At 42.9% G+C, this 23,738-nt stretch overlaps 1 protein-coding gene across 11 annotated transcripts in view; it reads right to left on the bottom strand.

Moving 5' to 3' along the window:
• PIK3C2G (phosphatidylinositol-4-phosphate 3-kinase catalytic subunit type 2 gamma) overlaps positions 1-23,738 on the bottom strand; it is a 2,048,585-nt gene that overhangs the window by 1,858,640 nt on the left and 166,207 nt on the right. For all 11 annotated transcript variants that reach the window (XM_085652678.1, XM_085652687.1, XM_085652677.1 and 8 more), the window contains one exon: positions 4,684-5,505. In XM_085652678.1, coding sequence (XP_085508804.1) covers positions 4,684-5,439 — 756 coding nt within the window. In that variant the 5' untranslated portion in view covers positions 5,440-5,505. The remainder of the gene's footprint in view (positions 1-4,683; positions 5,506-23,738) is intronic.

Genomic DNA, 23,738 nt, shown 5'->3' with positions numbered 1-23,738 from the left:
TAGCTATTGTTAGTATAACCACATGGTTTGTTGAAGACGTGACTCCTGCCCGTGAGTTGCTTGTTTTGACCACTCTAGTGCCTGAGGAGCACTACTTTTATACCCTTCCGTATCAAGAATTGAAGCATCGTCAGTCTTATTTGAATAACACTTTCATCCAGATGTTGCATCATACCCATGTTGCTACGAATGCTACGAACTGTTGGATATGTGGTATGATGCCAGCTCATCAGAAGAAAGGAGGAACGCCGTTCATACCTCTTCCTTTTTCTCATAATGGCTCTTGTAGAGCATGGTACACTTTGCTTTTTGCCACACGGAAACCTACAGTGGGACGATTACTTTTCAGACTTAATAGGGAATGTCATCAAGATAAAGATGGCTATCCACAAGCGAATGGGACAATATGGGAATGGGAAGAATATCGACCAGACAATGAATCGATCCCCTACATTTTCACGAACACCAGAGACACTGCAGGGAAGGAACAATTCGTGATTCAAGTGGCACAAGCTCAAGCGGACCTGTGTGTTCAGAGTGTGGGTTATATTCCTGTTGGTGTTAGTGACTGTATTATTGTTCTGAATATTGATGGGTTAAATAATAGTACTTTCTTAGCCTCCCATAATACATACTTTGTATGTGGGAATAAGGGTTGTTGAATAATGTGACTGTAAATAGGTATAAACGTACTCTATCTATTGATGATGTTGATCAAACTGATACTAGCTTACAGCAGTATATTGATTTCAACTTAGGATTGTTTTTCTTTGTTGGAGCTGCCCTAAATAGTAGGAAGGTTCGAAGATTAACGAGAGTTGTAGAGGCTGTGACAAATCAAACCGCTGCTGCTCTTGGGAATCTTACGGAAGAATTACAAATTACTAGAATTGTTGCATTACAGAATCGTATGGTATTAGATGTTATGTTAGCTGATAGAGGTGGAGCATGTAAAATTATCGGAAGTAGTTGTGTGTTTATTCCTGACCATACGTCATCAGTTTATAATGCTATTAATAAATTGCATAAAATCGCAGCTGAGATTCATACAGAAAATGGCACTTGGACCTTTTCTGGATGGTTTTGGACCTTGATCACTACATGGGGATGGAAGGTTTTAACTGGTCTCTGCATTATTGTAGCAATTCTGTTTTCTTGTTGCATCTGTGTCCAATGTGGTCCTTTACTCTGTTCTCTATGTGTGTCATTTTGTATTCCTGATAAGAAAGCTATTGCCAATGTCACCTATCAGAAACATTTAACTAAAGAGGTGGAAGAGATGATGAAAATTGACATATATGATGATTATCCTAATAAGCCGGATGTCTTCAGTAAATGCTGAAAGGGTCGTCTGTTGAAAATTAAAACAGCGATATGATTAAGCATTCACTAAAGACATGAATTCCCCTTCCTTGGACCAAGATTCTCTCCTTATGTTGACTAATGTCTGAACTCCATTTTGTATTGTCGTGTCTCCACGTGCTCAGCACGAGAAGAGTCCTATCTTCGTGTTAGTTGCTCTTGTAATCTGCCTAGTAACAGTCTATAAATAGCTCCTTTTTCCGTCTGGCGCATGTCCAGACTTGACCATATCTGTTATCAGTTAGTCCTTGCTTGATTATGTTTTCGCGGGCTTAGGAGTGTGTTAACTCCGCCCACATATTGATTCTGTATCGAAAATGTCCATAAAAGGTAATGCTTTTCGCCTCATGTTGTATCCACCCACTTATGAGCCCCTCTGTTGTGTATAAAAGGGGACCGTGTACGCAAGTTCTTTGTGCTACTCTATGCAATACTGACGAGTGTTGTATAGGTTGTAGGACCACCCTTAAGGGTTAATAAACTTTGTCTTTGTATTTTGCAGTTTCCGTGCCAACTTCCTTCTAGTTTTCATTACAGGAGAGCGAACCCTTGTATTCTGCGGGCCTAGCTGGGGCCTGTATTCATCAGGTTCATGACGCAGAACTACATCTAAAGCTGAGTGCATTTTAAAACTATAATACCTTGAGCCAATTGTCATGTGCTAAATACACCAAGGTCATCCCACACACATTCATCAATAGGACTCCTCACACACAGTACTTACAATGAAAATATAATAATGTTGGGTTTATAAAAGAAATCATGTGTTATGAGCAGAATTATCAAAGGACATTAGGTCTGGAGATAGGTGGTGGAGATTGAGTTACGATTGTTCAAGATGAGGAGATAACTTTATTCTAATGTTCCACAATCCATAAAGAGAGGCTAAACTTGGAGGGGTGGGCAAAAAAATATTTATGTAGGGATGTCAGGGAAAATGTTATAATTATCACCTTCAAATGGAAATAAATATGCAAACATATGTCAATCGTTCAAAGGAAAAGTTACAGTTAAAGTTCTAATGTTCCAAAATTGTTCAGGACTACTGTTACATATTCTTGTAAATACTTTTGGGAATTGGCCCACATATATTTACCTATTGAATGGAATACTAACAAATTAGGTAAATGGGAGAAAGTGCAGCCGTGATACTTGGGAGAGACAACGTTAGGCATTCTGGCTACAAAAGAGACACATACCATTTGAAGGCTCACTGAGACAATCCTTAGGTTCCACATGGTGAATAACAGATGTACAGAAACAAGTTGGAAAAAAAACAATGACAGATTCAGGCACTTCAGTGCAGAAATGATCTGGCTGTGAAACATAATTAAATGTCCAATATGAATGATCAAATTTTATTATAACCTTGCCCACCCCTCCTTTCCGGAACAGATATTTAAAAACAGTGTAAGCCAATATTTGCTCTTCTGTTTTGTTTCTAGGTGCATGCACCACATGAGTAACATACATACAAGCAAGACAGCTCATGAAAGGATGCAACACTGAATATACCACCCTCGAAGAGCAGTTGATGTATATAATGGAAGTGCCATGAGGTCAGATTCAAGAGGCTACTATAATAAAAAAAAACTGTATGGAACTTGTTACAGCACCAGAATACCAAGGTCCAAATCCTATGCTTCAAAAATATCGTAGCAACAATATAGAGGAGCTAAATGATGTGAATTTAAGTATGTATACGCAATAATATTTACCATGCTTTACCACCACCTATATGTCCATAGATATTACCTTTAAATATTACATCAAAATCCCTGTATATATTTACCTTCACAATATATTGATAGGCTATGTTTTGTTCATGATATTTTGGATTCAAAATATTTTGTGTTTGATATTCCGGTAAACTTAGTCCTGGGTCCTTTCATTATCTTCATATTGCAAAGTTCATTTATCAACATTGTATCCTTTAATTACTCTTGGGTAGAATTGTAGTGCAGACTTTAAGTAGGTTTAAATTGGAAAAGTACACAAGAGGTCAGTAGTCGGTATTTATTCCTTAATGGGACACCAAGTCACCATCTGTAGTTTAACTATGGAGCGGTGTGTCAAAGTCTACGGGCATCATGCAACCAGACTGTACTTACAGCCTCCATCCGCATGTTTCTTCTTTGCTGCAGCTCTAACAAGACAGTGTTTAGATACTTGAACAGACTGGACAGGTGTTTGATTGAGCTGGCTTCCCGTAGATGCTCTAATGGCGGAAGGCTTCCCTTGTGGTGTTTAAATAATTTGCATCCCAAAAGGTTAGTGCGGAGGATAAAACTCACTCTTAGAGACTTAATTCTAGCATTGAATAGTAAATAGAAGTAGGGAGCAGATTCTCAGACGCTCAAAGATTTAAATTGCTAGACACAGCAAGATGATTAAAATGTTCATTCATGGCCAGAGAATAGCCCATTAACACCGTGGGTCATTTTTTGAAAAGTGCGATGTATTTAGATAGCTAGCAGGAGTGTAAATTACATGTTGGTCCTTCCAGCACGGTGTGACCCTTGGGCATTCACAAGTGAATTGCAAGTATCCTGTATCTAAATCGAATCATTTAACGCCAACACGAATAATGTGGCTTTGTTTAGCCAAATCAAAACTGCAATGATCATTACCTGGTGAGACACTCTTGGGTTACAGGGAGAAACAGGCGAAGCACCAATAAGAGAGCAGGGTTCGTTGTTTCGGGGAAAACGGGAATTCTTTTGAGTTTGTGGACTAATGACTAACGTCGGGAACAGGGCTCGCCGGGGTTTAGATGTAAAACAGGCTTTTGTAATGGTTGCAGTTGTAAGAGGAAAGAAAGGAATCGGGCTCTCTGTGGGGAGCCTCCTCTGTATTTTTTCTTTGCCCCCAAGGGGACACCCAAAAAAGGGCAATTGGATTGAAGGTCTTAAAAAGGATTCTAAGAGGAGCGGAAGGATTGGGAACATGATGGTTGTTTTGGGTACCCTTATTTTGACTGCACCACCGCAAGAGGGGACACAATGAAAAAATAGTATTGGTGGAATTGAAAGGGGTCAGACGAGGCACAGAAAGGGAATGAGCTCCCAGTGTGGCACTTGGATGAGAGGGCATAGATGGGCAGCTCAGACAGAGATCAAAGAGGGTTGCCTAAAAAGAGGCATTCATTTTAGCTACTTTATTCAAGCATTGTCACATAGGAATGACTCGAAAAACTATTTTGTACATCACAATTCAAGTAAGAACATCATTTCATTGTGTGATGCTTGTTTATAAAATGTGATTTATGCAGTGATTCTGACAGATGATATGTAAGCACCCTTTGCGACACTATGCACATACCTGTGAATAAGTGCTGCCGTTTCCAATGGGATATGGCCCACTTGGTCCAACAGTGAATCTTCTGTAAAGGTTTTCTGTTGTGGTGCCAACATTTGCATGCATGGACTTACTTCTTGATTTCACATCATGCCAGTTTCCTCTGCGGTATGTATCAAGTGAATCATGTTCAGTAAATGACCCCTTAAAGCCCAAAGGAAGCATTTCGTTCCACCTTTTCCCTTCAATTTCAAAAGAGTTCGACATGGGTAAGAAATTGTGTCTCCTACTTTGGTCATAAGACAGATCTTCAAACTGCCCAGGGCAGGGTTTTCCAGTAACCGGAGGGGGAACAAATGGCTCAAATCCGATTGTAGGACCAATCTGGTTTTGCTCCCTTGGTTGAGAATATAGTTCATCATATGAGCCCTGAGGTTGCCTTGAATCCAAGTGTTGTTCTTTTATATCAACATTTTCAATAGATGACTCGTAATATTCATTTTCTTCTGGTTCATTCAGAAAAGATGGAAAATAAAACGGGATCTCATGGTAAATTTCCTCAATAAGTGGATCAAAACCCAGACGGATTGGGGGACAGGGAGTCCTGTAATCGAATGGATACAAATGCTCTTGTGGGCCACCTGTTTGTGCTCCATAATCTCCTAGAGGAGGTATCCAGGTCTGTCCACGATTATCTGTGGGTATCCAGTAAAATGAATTTTCCTCTGCAGCTTGTCTTTCATTGTTTGCTTCAACTGATAAAGGCCAAAAGTAAGCCATGTCTTCTTTGGTGTATTAGTACTGTTCATGCATGCATTATTAACTCCTCGGAGATTAATGGTGCCCCTAGAATAAAGAGAAATTAAAATCATGTAGGCAGAGCCATTTGAAGAGAAATGCAACAATGTTAACACAATGTATACACCAAAACACAGTACAACACTAATTGAACGTGCTATTAAAGTTACCCTACACATTACGGTCAACGAACAGTGTTAGCATGCAGTAGTGCAAAGCCATTATAAACCTCAACAGAGTTGCTTTTTAAAAAAATATCCTTATTGCATTTTCAATTACATTACACATAAACACAGCAAGTAGTAGTTTATCGGTCTTCTAAGCAGTAAGAGGAGATTGGGTACTACAGCTACACACTTTTACAGTTCCTACATCTGCACAGGTTAGCAGACAGCGCAGAAATGGATAAAAAAATATTTACTCTGCAGATCAAGTCTATCTATGATTTACTTTAATTTACAAGCGTAGAATAGACATTGACAACAAGGCAGCTCTCGGGTTCCTCTAGGTTTCACATCCGCTCACCATTCATGATCTACTCGCATCTACTACAGGTAATACTTAACCATAACTTTTCCCCTTGCCTAAAACCCCTGTCTGGAGGAAGGGGAGGTGTTGGCTGAGGAATACCACCATTCCAATCAATTAAAGTCAATTTACGAGCAACACTGATGGTGTCCCACAGCATGGATCCTGATGGTTGCCACGCCCTTGATAAAGCATATAATCTTCTGAGCCTTTTAACTGACACATAAAACCGATTATGACTCATTTGAGAGAAAAATGACAAATGTGCACCAACTGTGCTAACTAGAAGTTAAAGAATCATGAGAAAAATCTTGAGAAGGCTTAGTTACTGCACCGTAAAAGCATGCAGACAAGAGAAAATTTGATAAATACTTGCTCTTTGAATAATATGGATTGTATTCTACTTACTAGTATTGGTGTATATTTTCAAAACATAATAGAAGATGTTAAGTGATAAATTCGAATGGTCTAACAATTTGTCTAAGCACTCTTATGCAATAATAATGTGTGTGAAGAATTAACCCCTTCGGTGCTCATGACGGAATGGTTCCGTCATGACCCACGGTTGAGCTGTGCTCATGACGGAACCATTCCGTCATGACCACGCCCGCGCAAGATTCCGTCAGCACAGCGGCGGAATCTGCGCAGCATCGAAGGGGTTAATGAAAACTAATGTAATCTAAATGACATTATGTATGAAGACTCATTCTAAACTCCATATATTACATATGAGTGATTGTGCACTAAGTAGAAAGGAAAAAAGGGTACTACACGTTTATACTGAAACCAAATGCTCTGAAACTTTTAGGGAATAATCACCCTATACGAACTTACCAATGGACTGGATGGTGTGACCAGATGAGGTGAACCAGGAGATGATACCCCGAAACTTGAAGATTATATTATACATTGATGTTACGAAAGGTAATGTGCACTCTTGGAGAGAGACTCTTCCACATCGCTTCTTCTTACTTTCTGGAACTTCCTTGCGGACTCTATTGGCTTTTCCTTTGACTGACCCTTAGCTGTGTGAGCTTTTCTCAGACTTTTTACCCTCTCATGGCAGAGTACCTTTGAGCTGTAATGGTTAATGTCCCTTCCTGAATTTTCCAAAAGCTTTGCTAATTATTGACAAACTCACATTTTGATTTGACCATCTTGTATTCTTAGGTCTTAAATGCCTGATGTAATTACTCATTTAATAATTATGGTAAAGTCGAACTCTATCTAAATCCTGTTTCTGTCTCTCTATGATTTGTCTCCAAAAAGTGGTTGTGCATTTCAATTGGGTTGTTGACAGTCATAGCAAATTCTAATAGAGAGATCCCTGGACAGCAGATTCATATGTTATTATTCTGTATAACTCTAATTGAATTATTGGTTTGTATGATCTTGTTTCAACTGAATTTCTTCAGGAGATTTGGATTAGCAGTGATAATACTCTACTTGAATAGCTTAGTTCTGAGAGTCATATGCATGAATCTAATTACAAGTTTGTAGGTCAGATACCCATTTACTGGTCTTCATTGGATAACTGAAGTTGGATACCCTATGTCTGAACCCACTCAGCACAAAGCATGATCCATTGCAGGACCAAGTGAATAAAAACTAATGTGTGACTACATAATTGTTTCCAGCATGCCCCGGCAACTCTTAGTAACATATGTTCTGGCTTCGTTTCTAATGCTGCACCCCATCAGGTACTCTAACACCACACAATCTCCCAGTTCAGCAAACACATCGTCACATTCCTGTGTGCTGGGCTCTGCCAACCAGTGCACAATCCTCTTGGCTCAAGCGTAATATAGTTGACAATTGGTTGCTCCCAGTCCCCCCTCATCTAGAGGGGCATACAATTTTGAAACCACCACTCTGCATATGTCAGTCCCCCATATCAAGGACGTGACTATCTTTTGTGGCTCCCTAAAGAAAGACAGCACCACCAGTTTTGCGTAGCAACCTAGGTAGGAACAACATTTTGCAATCACGATTCTTCTCATACGTGACGTGGTAGCTGGGTCCAAAATGACAAGAAATACCTTGCCGTCATTATGGCACTCCTCATATTTCCATCTATATGATCATTTGTCACAACAATGCATAACACTGGAGGGGATAGATGGCAGGGGTTGTGTTAGTCCCTTAGGGATCGTCAGTAAGTGGAACATACACAATTTGTCCCAATTGATCTTGAGACCTCACATAACTCCGAATTCATTGGGAAACTCAACTGTGGTACATAAAAGCTTTTAGCCCGTTGCCAAATCAGAGCACTGTCAGCTTAAAGAGATGCACTGTGGGTCTGCAGTCTGATGGTTATGTCCCACTATGGGCCTTTGGATCCCAATAAACGTGCCTGAGGTTCTATGGCAACACAAAGATTACAGCAGAGAGAGTAGTTCCACCTGGTGCCTCGCTGTAAGGTTATGGGGACTAAAATCTCAGTGCTTTTGTGTGCCCAAGCTAAGGTGTCTTTGTATAGTAGGAAAACTCACCCCTGAAATCCCCCACACTCATATTCCACAGAACACCACATATAGGAAGAGCCAACTCAGCATATCAAATGCCTTTTCAACGTCATGTAGTTGCTACTCAACGTTGTGTGTTGCTTCGTTTCACCCAATTCATAATGCGGAACAGCCATCTGAGATTGAGTAACAAGTTCCTGCTTGGAATAAACCAGTTTTGATGAGGGTGAACTATCGATTGTGCTATTGGGATTAGTCAGGACACTAGTACTTTTCCCAGCATCTCATAGTCTTGGTTTGAAAGTGATAGTGGCATGTATGAACCTATGTTATTTCGGTCCGTCCCTGGCTTTCAGGAGACCACTATCAGTGCCTCTCTCATGGATGCTGGTAGAATCCCTTTATCCCTTGCTCCCTAGTATGTTTGCAATAAGCACTGTGTGACCCCTGACATGTATGTGCCATTCATTTCTAAGGGGAAGCAGTCAGCCCTAGGGGTCTTGCCACGTGCCATTTGCTTAATAGCTGAACTGATCTCCTGAATCAAAATTGTAGCCTTTAAATCATGTCTCTGGATCTTAGTGAGGGTCAGCAAGGCCAGACAGTCTAAACACTGTGTTAATGTATCCTGTTGGACCCTGGGGGTTCCTCACATAGTTAACTGTAGTAAGAATGGAATACCGTATTAACTATTGTCCCGTCGTGAGTGTGTATGGCGCTTATTGGTGTTCTTGGTGTCTCTTTCTCAAGCAACATTGTGAGCATGGTGCCAGCATTGTCAACCGATGCATGTCGACAAGCAGTATATTCCTTATAATCCAGGCAACATAGCCATAAAACAGTCCTGTTATAGTTCCTTCTCAGGTCCATCAGGCTTGTCAGTGCTCAATCGTCTGTCACACAATGATCTCCTGGGTCACAGATGAGTTATTCAATGTGTGTGAGCTCTCTGAGAAGCACCTTCTTTGTGCCCGCCTCTGATAAATATATCCCCCTTAGAACTACATTGAACGCGTCCCACTCCACAGTAGCATTTGCACCCTTGCCCTCATTGTCGGTGAAGTTCTGTTCCCTATCTGGTCTTGGAATATCTAGTCATGTAAAGGTACCGATGGCAGGCGCCACATGGGTATCTTTGGGAGTGGTCTACCCTGATGGCGGTTGACCCGCAGAGGGTTGTGATTGGAGAATGTGCGGCCCAGGATGTAACGATCCTGTCCGAAGATGGGTACTCCTCAGGATTCGAGTGATGCAATAAGGGGTCCACCCCTTGATCTCCCCAAATCCTACAATGAATGCACGGAGTATTAGGACAATTAAGTGAGGGAAGGATAGGAAGAGAACAGCTCGGAGTAGAACCTGAAATACAAATACAACACCATGAAATGCAAGGGCATGCAACACTACGCTCATTGAATTCTCGCTAGGAATCCCAATTACCTTGGACGATATACCACATAAGCAGACTCTGTCTTCCCTCAGAAAATACGGTATTTCATCATACTAGATACTAGGAAAGACAAAACAGGCATATCAACATCAATCAACCAAGTGCACATTTTGACAACTGCTTACAATCTCTCCTGATACCCCTACACACCTGTTCGGAATGTATAACGTAAAGCTGCTTATGCTGAAAAGCGAGAAACGCTTTAGCTTGAGGAGAGAAGCACTATGTCATTGATTCCTAATGTCCAGTAAGTTCTGTGCTCTTCATTAATGCTGTTCCTTCTCGTAACTAAAAGTTAACAACTACTTAAACATCAAATCAATCCAGGCTCCGTGCTAAGAACGTAAATCAGAACTAAATGTCTAAGATATTCCTTTCTTCTTGAATACCATCCAATCCTGTGATGGTGTGTAAGTAACAGAAAGTATAAGGTTACCATCCGCTCCTTCCTCAGAACGTGCTTACATAAGAATACAAAGTTATGCGCTCCTTCCTCGGAACGTGCTTTGATAAGAATACAAAGTTATCCGCTCCTTACTCGGAACGTGCTTAGATAAGAATATGAGAGTTACTCTCCTTTTTAAGTGCGGAAAACAAAGGCGGGCGTTGTTAAAGGCTCCTTGCCTGAGCGTGGTAAACCCTAGGGGAATATAACAAAGTACAGCTCCTACCTTGGAGCCCGTTGAACTGAAACAGGATGAGATGTCTCCTCTTTACTGACGGGAGTTTCAGAGTGAAACGCACAGACAGCAATCAAGGCAACGGCTGGTGGAAAAAGCAGAGACGCATAAACGGCAACTCTCCTTCGTGGTTGGCCGAAAGGATACGCCTCCAGGTCAGGACGCTGTTTGGCAGACACATCTCAGAGTCGATAACGTACCAGGTAAAAGACGCCTCTGTGCGTCGTCAACTGCCTTCGGGTAAATACCAGGTTACAATGATTCGACAGGTTTGAATCCAAAATTATGCACGTCACCCCGTGCGCGTCGCGTCTCTTTATGGACGCTGCTCCGCTTTCCCTCAGGGGGCATTCTGGGAGTTGTAGGCAATGCAGGTGCCACGTCCACCAATCCTCACACAGGAACTGTGTACCTGCTAGCTCTGCATGTACATCCCCCATGCCAAAGGCCATGTTGATTCTAGTATGCAACAAGTGTACTCCTGAGTAACAGGAGAATTCTCTGGTGCTCGATTGGAGCCACCTCCATAGCTCCATGACTTAAGTGTGCATATCTCATTGCTATAGAATTCTGGTGTTGGCTAGTGCCAGTGTTCCCTCATAGGTGTATGGGACCTATCTAGATGCAAAGCTTGAACAAAGTTGAAATCTCCACATGCAAATGGTCAGGATCTGTATGGTAGTTAGAAGGCTGGGGTTGAGCGGTAGATAGAAAGGGGGCTGATTGTTTTTTGGGGCATAGAATGCCACCAGTGCCAGGGGTACTCCGTGATGGTCTTCCCGGGCCACCATATATCATCCTTATGGGTCTACCATGGACGATACCCCTCAGGCACAGCTAGAGTAAGTGGTGCAGTGTACACTGCTCCTCCATCTCTTGGGCAGTTTCTGCAGTTCACCAGCCATTAAATGACTCTCCTGCAGACAAGTAAACTGTACTGGCCTACGTTTTATGTAAGCATGTATCCTATACAGATACACGTGTGTGGTCATGACATGCAGGTTCCATGTCAGGAAGGTAATTATATTAAGCACCATCCAGTTACATAATGCACTCCTACCCATGGGGTATCCCTCATGTTCCACATATCGCCCTCTCCTCTGCCTCCATGTCATCAATCAGATACTTGATTCAGGTCTGTTACCATACCTTAGGAACTAATCCCATAAACTACACCTCCCCTCGAAGCTGAATTCCAGACATTTTTAGCCAAACAAAATGCATCTGGAACTTAAGCAAACAAAATATTCCACATTTATCAGGTATCTCGTGACTAATATCAGTGTAGAAAGTATTGTCAGAGCACCCTCCTGCACCTCCCCTGGCCCAGCATTGTTCCCTCACCCTTAGGCAGCAGTGTCTGGATAGCAGGCCTTTTGTAGGGATGTCTTGTTGCTAGATTTGTCTCCGTCTCTCATTGATGGGCAGTTAATAGGGGGTTACTACCTTACCAGCCATGTCAAGTTGTCAGGTCTGCTGTCATTGCGGTGATGGTGGGCCCCAGCTGCAGGGATTCCACCATCTCATCAATAGAGTCTCAATCTGGTGTCAAGGTTGTTTCTGATCTTAAATCTGAACCTTCTGACTTGATTGAGGCTCTTCCCGCCATCTCTGCCACCACTGTCGCTGTCTCTCATGTGCAGCCTACTCTTGGGATGGTTTGTAGATAGTCTTCCTGTTGGCGCACCAGCGTGTTCTTGCAGGGAGCCATCCCCCCCTCATCCATTGCACCAGGTGGTGGAGTCATCACTCCTCTGGTCTCGGGCCAGCCCCACCCCTCTTGGAGTATCTGGAAGAGAACACTTTTGCCATGTGTATTCTAAGGCCTAGGGGAAATAACAAGGTGTAGCTGGAGTTTAATCTCCATGAATGATTCCAGTTATGCATTTCTATGCTGTAATCAGGAAAAAATGTCACCCTGCTGTTCTATTCTTGCCTGGGGCTCTTGATGTAGGCAAGCTGTAATATGTTGCCTCTAAAGTTAAACATGTGCCTATACTGGGTGGAGAGGGGGACCAGGCATGGGACGACAACTGGGGAATCCAAGTGGGCGCTTCACTAAGTGTGGATATTTTGCCTCCTAGGACCGTATTTGCCAGCCAATTTTCAATTAACGGCTCCATGTTTAGGTCCTCCATCCGTTCTCGTAGGCCCACCACCCTGATGTTGCTGCTGCATGTAAAGCCCTTCGTGTCATCTGCTTTTATTTGCACCAATTGGACATTTTCCTTCAAGGTTTCAATCTGAGCCTGTGTTTAGGTTAGGGAGTGCCACAATAAGGCCAGCGCTGATTCAGCAGTGCCCAAGCGGACGCAACATTTCTTTTGGTCTTCATGGAGGAAGCCCACCTCCACCTCCAATGTGTCGCTCTTGGGTCCCAGGGAGAATTTAACATACAATATTCCCAGTAGCAATACAGTGAATGTTTAGAAATGCTCCTGCAAATATTTCTTCAGGGTGGTTGTGGGGGATTTAAATACAGGCTCTGAGTTGGAGGCGGTCGGCTGCTGGGCCCCCTCACCTTGTGATCCTTGATTTTACCATCCATCCCAGGCTAGCTCCCACTGTCCATGGTGAATGGCCCGCTTAGTCCGCTCCCCTTACCTCGTAACCATGAGTGGCTGGTGGCACGGCCCTCCCAAGGAAGCCTAAGATGTTTGCATGTGGACCTGCCCTTGGTGTTATAAGCAATTATATGGATGGGCCAGTGGGTTGCATTGAAGGCGACATCCCTAACCAGTCTAGGAATTAGTACTGCTTGTGCTTGCTGTTCTGGTCCACACACATGCTTTTCAGGAGAGCAAAACAGTTTGCATGCAGCAAGGTGGGTCCCTGTTCAGAAAAGCAGGTGTGCTGAGGGGGTTCCAGCACTCCTCTCATCCCCAGCTCAACCAAAGAGTTCAGGGATTAATGTTTGTGTGTATGGGGGGGTTTCAATGCCCGAGTTCAGCTGGTGCAATGTTGTCGTCCATTTTATGCGTTGAGTCTGTGGAACTCTATTTGCAGTTCATCTGTGGTGTGTACTCTGGGGCAGGCAGTGGTCTGCTTCATGCGCCAGTATTGTGGAAGTCCCCACACAGTCCATTGTTGGTGTCTGCCCTCAGGTGGGATAGAGAACAAATTTCTTATGGCATAAAGTCATGCATATGGAGCCCAGCTCTATAGGACAGTGCACTCACCATCTTGGTCGCGCCCCCTCAGAGAGAGCTGTTAATGGGAATTCAATTGTGGCAAAATTATTCTGGTCTCTAAATGAAGGGCAACATTTTGTATTTTATGTTCTATAATAGGAATATGTGGTTACATCGCATGCGCTTACAACACGGTAGTTGTGAGAAGTTGAGATGCTGTCAACTAGTTATAGTGGGCACCTTGCACCAGTCCAAACAACCCCTTATTGATGATAGGTTAAAGACAACCTTTATTGAAAGCTATCCTAGTGGTAGATATGGAGAGCAGCCTTCAGGCTAAGTCTTGAAGGAATGTAAAGCAGCTTGTTTTACCAGTCTATAATCTCTTGAGCGACTAAATGAAAGGAGACCACACCAGGTATATATATACAATATATGTATTTATTCCTAAACACACCCTACTAGTCTCTTTATGAGGCTAGAGATAAAAGCACATATGTTACACTTCAAATATTACAGTAAATTAGCACAATATGCGTTAGGCCCTAGGGGCGGACCGCCATATACTAAGAAAGTGGTATAAGAACCACGACTTGACTAGAGACAAGGCCTAGAGCCTGTAGAATCTCTGGGACACCAAGGAACCTCCCAAGGTAGTGACACAGGGGACCCACGGGTGACGTGTGCAGTGTGAGAACACAGCTGCAAGCTCCCGTTAGCTTCTATGGGGAAAGTCGCAGTTAGATTTTTAAAGTTTAAGGACACTTAGGAGTAGACAAGGAACAAACCCTTTTGGACTTAGATGGTTCTAGGGCCAACACCCACGGGAGCAACGGAGTACTCGTGTTACCTCACCCAGGGAAGCCAGGTGCATAGGTGTCAAATGGTGTCGGGTCGCGTCGTCGTTTTCAATGGCAGGAGACAGAAAACTGCTGATGCCGTGAAGAGGAGAAGTGTCCGAAGAGATCCAAGCCTGGATCAAAGATGTGAAGAATGTGAAAGCAGAGGGGACAGAGTCTGGGTCACTTGCCAGTGACCAGGGGCACGATAGAGGAATGCCCACCGATGTCGGGTGCTAGGTGCGAAGAGTGGAAGCTTGACTCTTCAGCCACGAGGACCAGGATGCATCGAGGACAACCAGGGGCAGGATTCGAGCTGTCCCACAAAGGATGTCGAGTGCTCCAGCGTCGGTGCCCAGATTGGACACAACTAGCCTTGGCAACAGCAACCCACGCAGGAAGAGAAGAAATGCTTTGGTGCGGACCAGCAAGGTCCTGGGGACTCAAAAAGCAATGGAGAGTCAGGGCACGTCTGGAGCAACCAGGGAAGCCAAATTAAAGTAGGAGTTGCCTTTGCAGGGACCCACCAGTCAACGGACCAGGGATCGCGAAGGAGCCTTGAGCGAACACACAAAGGGCGGGATCACGGAACACTCATGGAGTGTAGGCCAGCAATCGTCGGTGGAAAAGGTGCTCGGGGTCTGGGCTACAAGTAACCCAATGCACAGCCTTCAAGGGACGTCGAGAAGAAGCTAATGCACTTGCAAATGTGCACAGTGTTCAGGGGTTCTAGTTCCACGGCACCCACTAGGGCTATGGGTCTCAGCTTTGTTGGGGTCTCGGGTCAGCCTCTGGGAAGTCTAGAAACCCAACCCCCGGGTTGGAAATTCTTCGGCGTCCGGTGGGAGCTTTGGAGATGCAGCCCAGGCAGACGCATCTTTGGTGCCTGGCAAGCAGGGGAGTAACTCCTTTACTCCAAGGGAGATTCTTCAGTCATCTAGTTGTGTAGATCATCAAAGTTCCGGGATTTCTGTAGCAGAGTTTCGTCCAGGTGTAATCTAAAGTCCTAAGGACAGGGGTTCCTTCTTTATACCCAAGGAAGGGGTTGGACTTACTCTAGGGACCCACCTATCGTAGGGTTTGGAAAGAGGGGTGGCTACACCCATGTCCTTTGTCCAGTTTTGCACCAGAGAAGGGGCTGGTAGCACCTACAACGGGTTTGAGCTGGACTATGCACAGCGACACCAAATGTGCCCCCAGTGCAGACTTCAAAAGAGTGGAGTGCTTCCACCCAGCCCTAATCCACTAAGGCCTGTCTGGGAGGTAGTAACACCTCCCTGTGACAGGAAACCTATTGTCCATGCCTCCCCTGCCAGAGTTTCGGTCAGCAGCAGGAGGCCAGACCCGTGTCTGTGGCTGGCAGCATCCATTTTGTGATGCCAGGCTCTGTTTAGCTGGTACCGGGTATACCGATGCTGTCATGTCTCTCCCTCTAGAAGGGTGGGATCATACTTCCACACCAGTTACACACTAGTTACTGGTGTGGGGGTATGATTCCAAGGTGTTTGACACCAAACACAACATGTTTCCGTGCAGCCAGTCCAAAGTTAGCATTTACCATTTGGTTATAATGCACTTAAGAGTATATGGTCAGGCTGCATCACAGACAACCCCGGAGAAGAGATTCCGAAGGCTGCAGAGGGGCTCTACTCATGCATGGGCACCCTCTCACACAAAACCAAGCACCCTGCCTTCAAGATTGATAAGGCCTGCCCTAGGGGTGACTGATAGGTTTATATGTGAAGTGATAGGGTGAGATATAGTGAACCTATATCTCAGTAAGGGGTGCATGCACCACCTTACCCAGGCTGCAGTAGCAGACCTGCAATGTCATTTTGGAGGGCTTCCCATGGGTGGCATATTATATGCTGCAGCCCCTGGTAGCCCTCTGGGGTACCTATGCCCTGGGTACATAGTATACCATATACTAGGGACTTATAAGGGCACCCCAGAAACCAATCTGTGGTGTACCTAAGGTACATGGAATCAATTTATAAGAGAAAGCAGATAGGCTGGGGACCTGAATAGCAGGTTCCCAGCCAATCTAAGTAAAAAACCATCAAAACACCAGGAAAAAAGTGGGGGCAACCATGTAGTCAGATTCCACCTTCCTACAGTAGTTACAAGGACCGCGTTGTTACAACGTAAGCCATTACATCGCAAGTAGTTTCTGCGTTAAACTGGACTTAGGAATAGTATAATTTACTATTTCAACTCCAGCGTGTGCAACAGTAGCGAAGGTGTTGGAATAGTAAATTATACTATTCCTTAGTTCAGAGCACCCCCTACGGCAAGTCGTAGAAATGACTTGCGATGTAATGAGCTTGCGTTGTAACAACTGGGTCATTGTAACCAATGCGTTGTAATCGCATGTGTTGTAAAGCATGCAATGTAAACACTGTTTCCCCTATAATGATGTTCCTGAAGTCTTAAAGGATAAGGCACATACCATTAAAAATAGAGCATAAAAAACACAAAATCCTATTTTTATGAAAAAATTATTAAAAATGTGTTGGGTCTTACTGGGTTTTTGGGTGTATGTTTCATAAACTAACATTATAAGTATAATTTTTCACTAGAAGAAGTTGAATGAGTAAAGAAAATAAAGATTGGCGATTTAAAGCACATACCGCCTATTGAATATGGAAGACTAAAGCAATTCATCAAGATGTGTAACTCCGTATTAGAAGATGTATTCAATGGATTTAAAAAAAAAAAAATTTTTTACAGAGTTTTATATAGCGCAAACTTGACCTGACTTAGGTATCGGAGCACTTTACACAGCACCAGTTGCATTACATAAGGGCACATTATTATTATTTTTTTTTAAAGGACCGGTAGATTAAGTGATTTGCCCAGAATCACAGGATGTTCAGCGTCATTGCCGAGCCTCGAACCCAGTTCCCCAGATTCGAGGTCGACCGCCCTAGCGTTAGGCCAACTCCTCTCCCCAAATGTATGACTACCAAATAAGATATAATACTTTTGTTTAAACTTTCAAGAGGCTTCATATTTATTGTAACTGTTCAGTAAAATTACACAATCATTCTTTATTGTTGATGACAGACATACAATATAACTCCAGGAGAATGTTTTATTGCACTGGACCCTTCCGAAATCTCAAATTGCAATTCCACACACACCAATACTGCTGTAGAAGGGAAATATCTAAGTTATTTCCTCTATGACATTGCTTCTGAAATTCTTTAGAACCAAAGCTTAGTTTTAAGAACAAACTTTCAGGACTCACCTTGCTTTAAAGCACAGGAAGAGGGGACAATGTTTTAGTGTAATAGTATATACACATGCTGTCACAATGCAGTGAATTACCATATTAACATTTTTCACATTCCTCACAGCAACTGTTTGTAAATATCATAACCTTAACCATGCTCTTTGAAATGTGTTAATCAGACTGTTGCTTAGATATTGGTCTGCAGATGGTGAAATACACTAGAGCTGGAAAACTTTTCAGAGTAGTATGATGACCAGTGATATCTGAGTGCGATGTTGGTGACTCAAACATTGCTTGCCTCTGACTTGGAACCCCACCTTCCATTGACTTGCTTTAGTTGGGTGGCGCTTAACTGATTCAAGTTGTGCTTGAACCAAACACGTCGCCATTCGGATCTGCATGCCCTTCCCTCTGTGCTCTGCTGACTGTGCATGACTGGCTTTTGGCAAGTGTAGCTGCGCCCATAATTTTCAGGGCTTTTTGTTCACATCAATGGGGGTCTCATAGGGCTTGGTTAGCTTGCCATTTTCTGGTACCCTTTTCACCTTTCTTCAGAAAAGCCCCTTCCCAAGATGGCAGCCCACCACCACAGCTGAAACAGACACAAGTCTCCAAGACTCCGTAAAGGAAAGAAGGGCTCTATGCACACACAGTATATGAGAACCTCAACTGCTGGGGTGGCCATCTTTCAACGGTAAGGGCTGTCTCACAATTTAACCGAAGGGTTCTGCTAGCTTTAAAATGCAGCACTGTCACTCCCTCTAATTATTCCATCTTTTGAATAGAGTTTTAGATTATGATCCACACATTTTCTATTAGATGCGTTTCCAGATAAGAATAATTTTTCAGTGCTTCCAATATACTGCCCCGAACAGCACTTTCACATTCATGTGAATCCCCAGTGCATTTGACATTTCTTTGCAGCCTGGTTATATTCATAGTGGGACAAATGTATTAACTGGTCAATTTAAACCCTTAAATTGCGCCATTAGTAGCCACCATGGAGCCAAACAACTTCCGGACTAGCAACAGCTTGCTGGCATGGATTGGATTCAATGCATTCAAGATTAAATACCCCCCTAAGATTTCTAATAACTCAGGTAAGAACTTCAAACATAATCAACTTAAACAAACTTTGAAACATTCATATTTAATGCTCATCTGTGTGCAAAAAACAAAATTGTGGTTAATGACTTAAGTTTCTTCACCAGCAGAAGAGTTCAATGGAGAAGAGCTATAGCCTCAGTACTCCGGATTAACATCACTAGGAAATCCCCACATGGGCTATGTATTTCCATAGACTCTTGGCAGGCCTTCAGTGATGAAGCAACCATCTTCCTTTACAATAATGTAAACGTCTTCATCAATCATATGATCAGAATCTTGAGCAATTTGACAACTTTTTCTTGATGATCAAAAAATACAGTGGCAAATAATGTCTTCTCCACATATATAAATCAACGTTCCTTCCCCCGCTCCGTGAAGGAAACAGGCATCATCTAGTCCTACCTCTCTCTGTTCATCACAGAGTCCTGGCAGCCTTTCCCTCCTCTCCAACCGTTTTAACCATAGTTGCAGGTTCCAGTTCATCTACTCCCAATGATGATTTTTGCCCCTCTCTCATACTCCGCTCATCTGGACGGCCCCTTCCCTCAGTTCATAGAAAGGCAGGAATTAATGCCCACAATCCGAGAATGGCAAACAGTCTCAAACCAAAATTATTTAGGGGTTCTACTTCAATCAAGGACACTCCCTCTACTACCCTTTCTGTGGCCCAACAAGTGACCCACTCCAACCCTGCGTGCTCCAACTTGCTTGCAAAGACCTCTCTGCAGCACTTGAGGCCAGTCATTAACGTTACTTGGAGCCTTCTGCCTTCCACTCCTCCAATCGTCACCCACAGTACACCTCCTACTGGCCCACTTCCTGCTATAAATTCCCATAACACATCCCTTCCCACCTACCACCCCTCTTGTCTGTGAAACACTCCCCCCGCCCTGGAGGGCCCACACTCGCCCTACATCCACTACACTCCCAGCCTTATTACATACTTAAAGCTGAGCTCCAGAACCGTATACTCATCATCGCAAAGCTTGAGAAATTTTGGAATCCCAACTTGACATTTGGGGTTAACAGGACCCCTGATACAAAACAATACAACACACCCACTAGAGAAAGGCAGAACTTTCTCTGGCTGGCGTCATCGTACAATGACAACTTTTCGATCTGCCACTGGACTCCCTGTCCCATTCTCAACCACTCTTCCAGACCCCTGAGGGTTACCGATCATTTATTTTACGCTGACATTCGCTCCCTGTTTTTATCTTATTCCTCTCCACATAAGGATTACTCACACTTGTCGGTTACTATCCCGACTATTCACTCCAGCTTGCTCAGAGAACCCAGTCTCAACTGCAGAACCATGAACAAGCATAATTTATTACATGTCCTCATAACTAATCATGAAGCACTAAATCTCATGTCAAGTCTTTGCTTCTTAACTGCAGGTCTGCGGTCAGACACACAGCTGACATTGCGGATCTCATCCTAGCACAAGATCTAGACATCCATATCCTAACATACTTTGCTCAAGGATACCTGCTCATATTATGGACATCCTAGTTCCACCTAACTATGACATCATCAGACTGGACAGACCTGGAAGAGTTGGGGGCAGCATAGCATGCATTTTCCGATCCATGCTTACCTTGAAACATGTACAAACTGATCCAGTACCCATGTGTTAATAACTAGGGATTGAAATATGGAACAATGACAAGATTATGTACAAATTCTACTCTATTTACCACCATCCAGGAAACAGCCTACCTTCCATTTAACAATTAATGGGGACCATCTCCTCTAACTCGGACCAGCACACCAACCAGATCTTCCTTGGAGATTTCAACATTCACTGGATTGATTCAAATGATCCCTTACTTAACACTTCCAAGGCCTTCCTTTGGGACCTCAACCATACCCAATCGTGTAATGGCTAAACTCACAACAGCCCTTCACCCTTGATCTAGTCATCGCTAAGGATGATGTCATACAACTTGAATCCATATCCCCATGTCAGAAAACTCCCACATCTCTTTCCTCATCCTGGAAAATTTCTGATTAGACAGGGACAACTTTTTAAACCCAGACAATGGTCTAGAGACTTGTGAAATATCAATCTAATTGATCTAATTTCAATGGGCAACAACTTTCTACCTTCTCGCATAAATATGACGCATTTGAAAGATCTTACCGATCACTACATCCAATCAATGACAAACATACTTGACACTCTTGGTCTAAAGCAGCTAAAGAGAACAGAGAATAAACCCTCCAATCCCTGGTTTAACGGCAACTGCAATGAGGAAAGACACAATCTAAGGCTTGCTGTAAAATCATGGCAAAGCTCTCCCTTCATAGCACATCTCAAACACCTAAGGTCGACAAGAAGCTCCTACAACAAACACATCCGAAGCTCAAAAGCAGAATACTTTAGGGTGGAGTTAGAAAATGCCAGAAACAGACCCAAAAAATGATTTACAATTGTGAAACAACAAGTTAGTTGCCAAGCTAAACTCCAATCAGTAGACCATGTGTTCCTGCAAAATGGAGATTAATTCTCAGCTTATTTCATGGAAAAGACAAGGAGAAATGAATCAGAATGGCCGCTCGCCTCCCAACATTGTCTTACCCTGGATCAGCCTACTCTTCTCCCAGTGACAAACTTACTGTGATCCCCTCATAATGACTATACTTCTAAAAATAATGCCACTTGGAGTGCCTTCAAACATCTGGGTGAAGCCGATCTACTTAAAACTATAACATCAATAAAACCCTCGAACCATTTCAATGATCCTCTGCCCACCAAACTCAGAGATTAGATCGTCCATACTGCTGCTTTGGTCTAAGAATATAAATGCTTCCCTCTCTCAAGGTATGATTCTTGATTGCCTAAAGATAGGTCAGGTCACAGCACTCCCCAAAAAAACAACTACAGATTTGTCTGACCATAACAATTTCCATTCAACCACGAACACTAGCAAAGATATTCGAAAAATGTGTGCACCTACAACTTAGCAACTACATTGAGCAATATCAGCTCATTGACCAGTGCCAATCAGGCTACAGAACGGGACATAGCACCGAATTTGCTCTAACTCACATTGTAGATGATGCCCTCAGATTGCTTGATAAGAATACACCCGGCTTGCTCATACTTCTTGATCTCTCCTCTACGTTCAACACTGTAAAACATGACAAATTGCTTGAACTTCTTGAGAATAGGATGGAGCTATCTGGTCCCATTTTAAACTGGTTTGCCTTGTTTCTTCACTACAGGGCTCAAAGAATCAAAATTAATCAAACCCTTTCTGACATCACCCTGGTCTTGACTGGAGGGACTCAAGGTTCCATGCTCTCACCCTCGTTATTCAATGTATTGATGGAACCTTTGACCAAGATTCTGAAACAATCTCACATTATTTACCATATGTACGGGAATGAAACAATTGTACCTAAAAATGTCCTCACCTGAAGATAGCAAAAACTCTCAACTGCACCTTACTAAAAACCCAACAATAGTTAACCTACAATCACCTCAAAACTGAATTTATTTTTATCACTCCCCATAACCACTCTATCCCCATAGAAGAATGGCTCATACAACTCACAGCTCTCAACTGGACCCCCCACATCATCGACTCTACTAGATCACTTGGTATTACATTGAACAAACGCCTAAATATGCAAAATCATATTAGCGCAACCATCACGGGAGCCAATTATTAAATTAACACTTTAAGGAAAATAAAACCATGACTTTCAGTGTGCGGTTCAAGCCCTAGTCATCTCCTGATTATATTAAGGGAGTGCTACCTTTGCAGGCTTACCTAAAGCAAGGATGGTGCCACTAAGGGCTAGACTGAACTCAGATGCTAGGCTCATAACAGATCCAGGCGATTCAACCACATTATACAAGACATAAAACATCTAAAAACACTTGTGTTTGAAGTGAGGATCCATTTTAATATAGCCTGCATGACACATAAGGCCCTCCACCACAAAACTCCCGCCAAGAATATGCACTCTCTGCCTCTGGAAATCACAACAAACCCCTCAACAAGCTTCTTCTAAAAAGAAGCAAAAATTCTCCTTTTGAATAGATTCCTCCAGTAGCACACCTGAAGTCACCTAGCGTAGCTATTTTCCTGCTGACACCCTTGGATCTTGACTGTACCAAGATGTTTGTTTATACCATATCTGTATTGATGTTTGCTTATTTCGTTTTGTAATTTTCCCTGCATGTATGACTTGACTTCTATTTGTAAAGCGCTCTGATACCCTGATGGGTCATGTTTGCACCATACAAGACTCTTCAAATAAAATAAGATAAGTCTTGTTTCTCCTCTGCTAGGTCCAACCTGCACATTACTGTCACCTTTCTTTCCAGTTCCTTGTCTGACCCTTGGAGACCCTTTTAAGTCAAAGCAAAAAGCAAAGAACTTGCCCATCAGATTAATTCAGATATGTAACAACAGTGGTCCATTCGGAAAGACCAACAGAAAGGGCAAAGCTAAACAAATGAACTCATCCAAATTTCATTTATCAAAACCAACCTTCTCTGACTTGTGGAAGGGGGTAAAATATTACTTCTATCAATATGGAAGAATGTATATAACAATATCAATTCTTATCACACAGAAAGAAGTAAATGCATGAATCTTTCATATGACAAATGACAGTATAAATACATTATTTACACATGGTTGCTCCAGAAAGAAAATGAGGGAAAAAGGTCTCACAAAGAGTACCCGTGTGTGGAGTTTTATATAGTTTTATATAGCGCAAACTTGACCTGACTTAGGTATCGGAGCACTTTACACAGCACCAGTTGCATTACATAAGGGCACATTATTATTTTTTTTTTTTAAAGGACCGGTAGATTAAGTGA

Source organism: Triturus cristatus, chromosome 4_1, assembly GCF_964204655.1.
Source record: "Triturus cristatus chromosome 4_1, aTriCri1.1, whole genome shotgun sequence".
NCBI lineage: Eukaryota > Metazoa > Chordata > Amphibia > Caudata > Salamandridae > Triturus > Triturus cristatus.
This window is presented reverse-complemented; position numbering and strand designations above follow the sequence as displayed.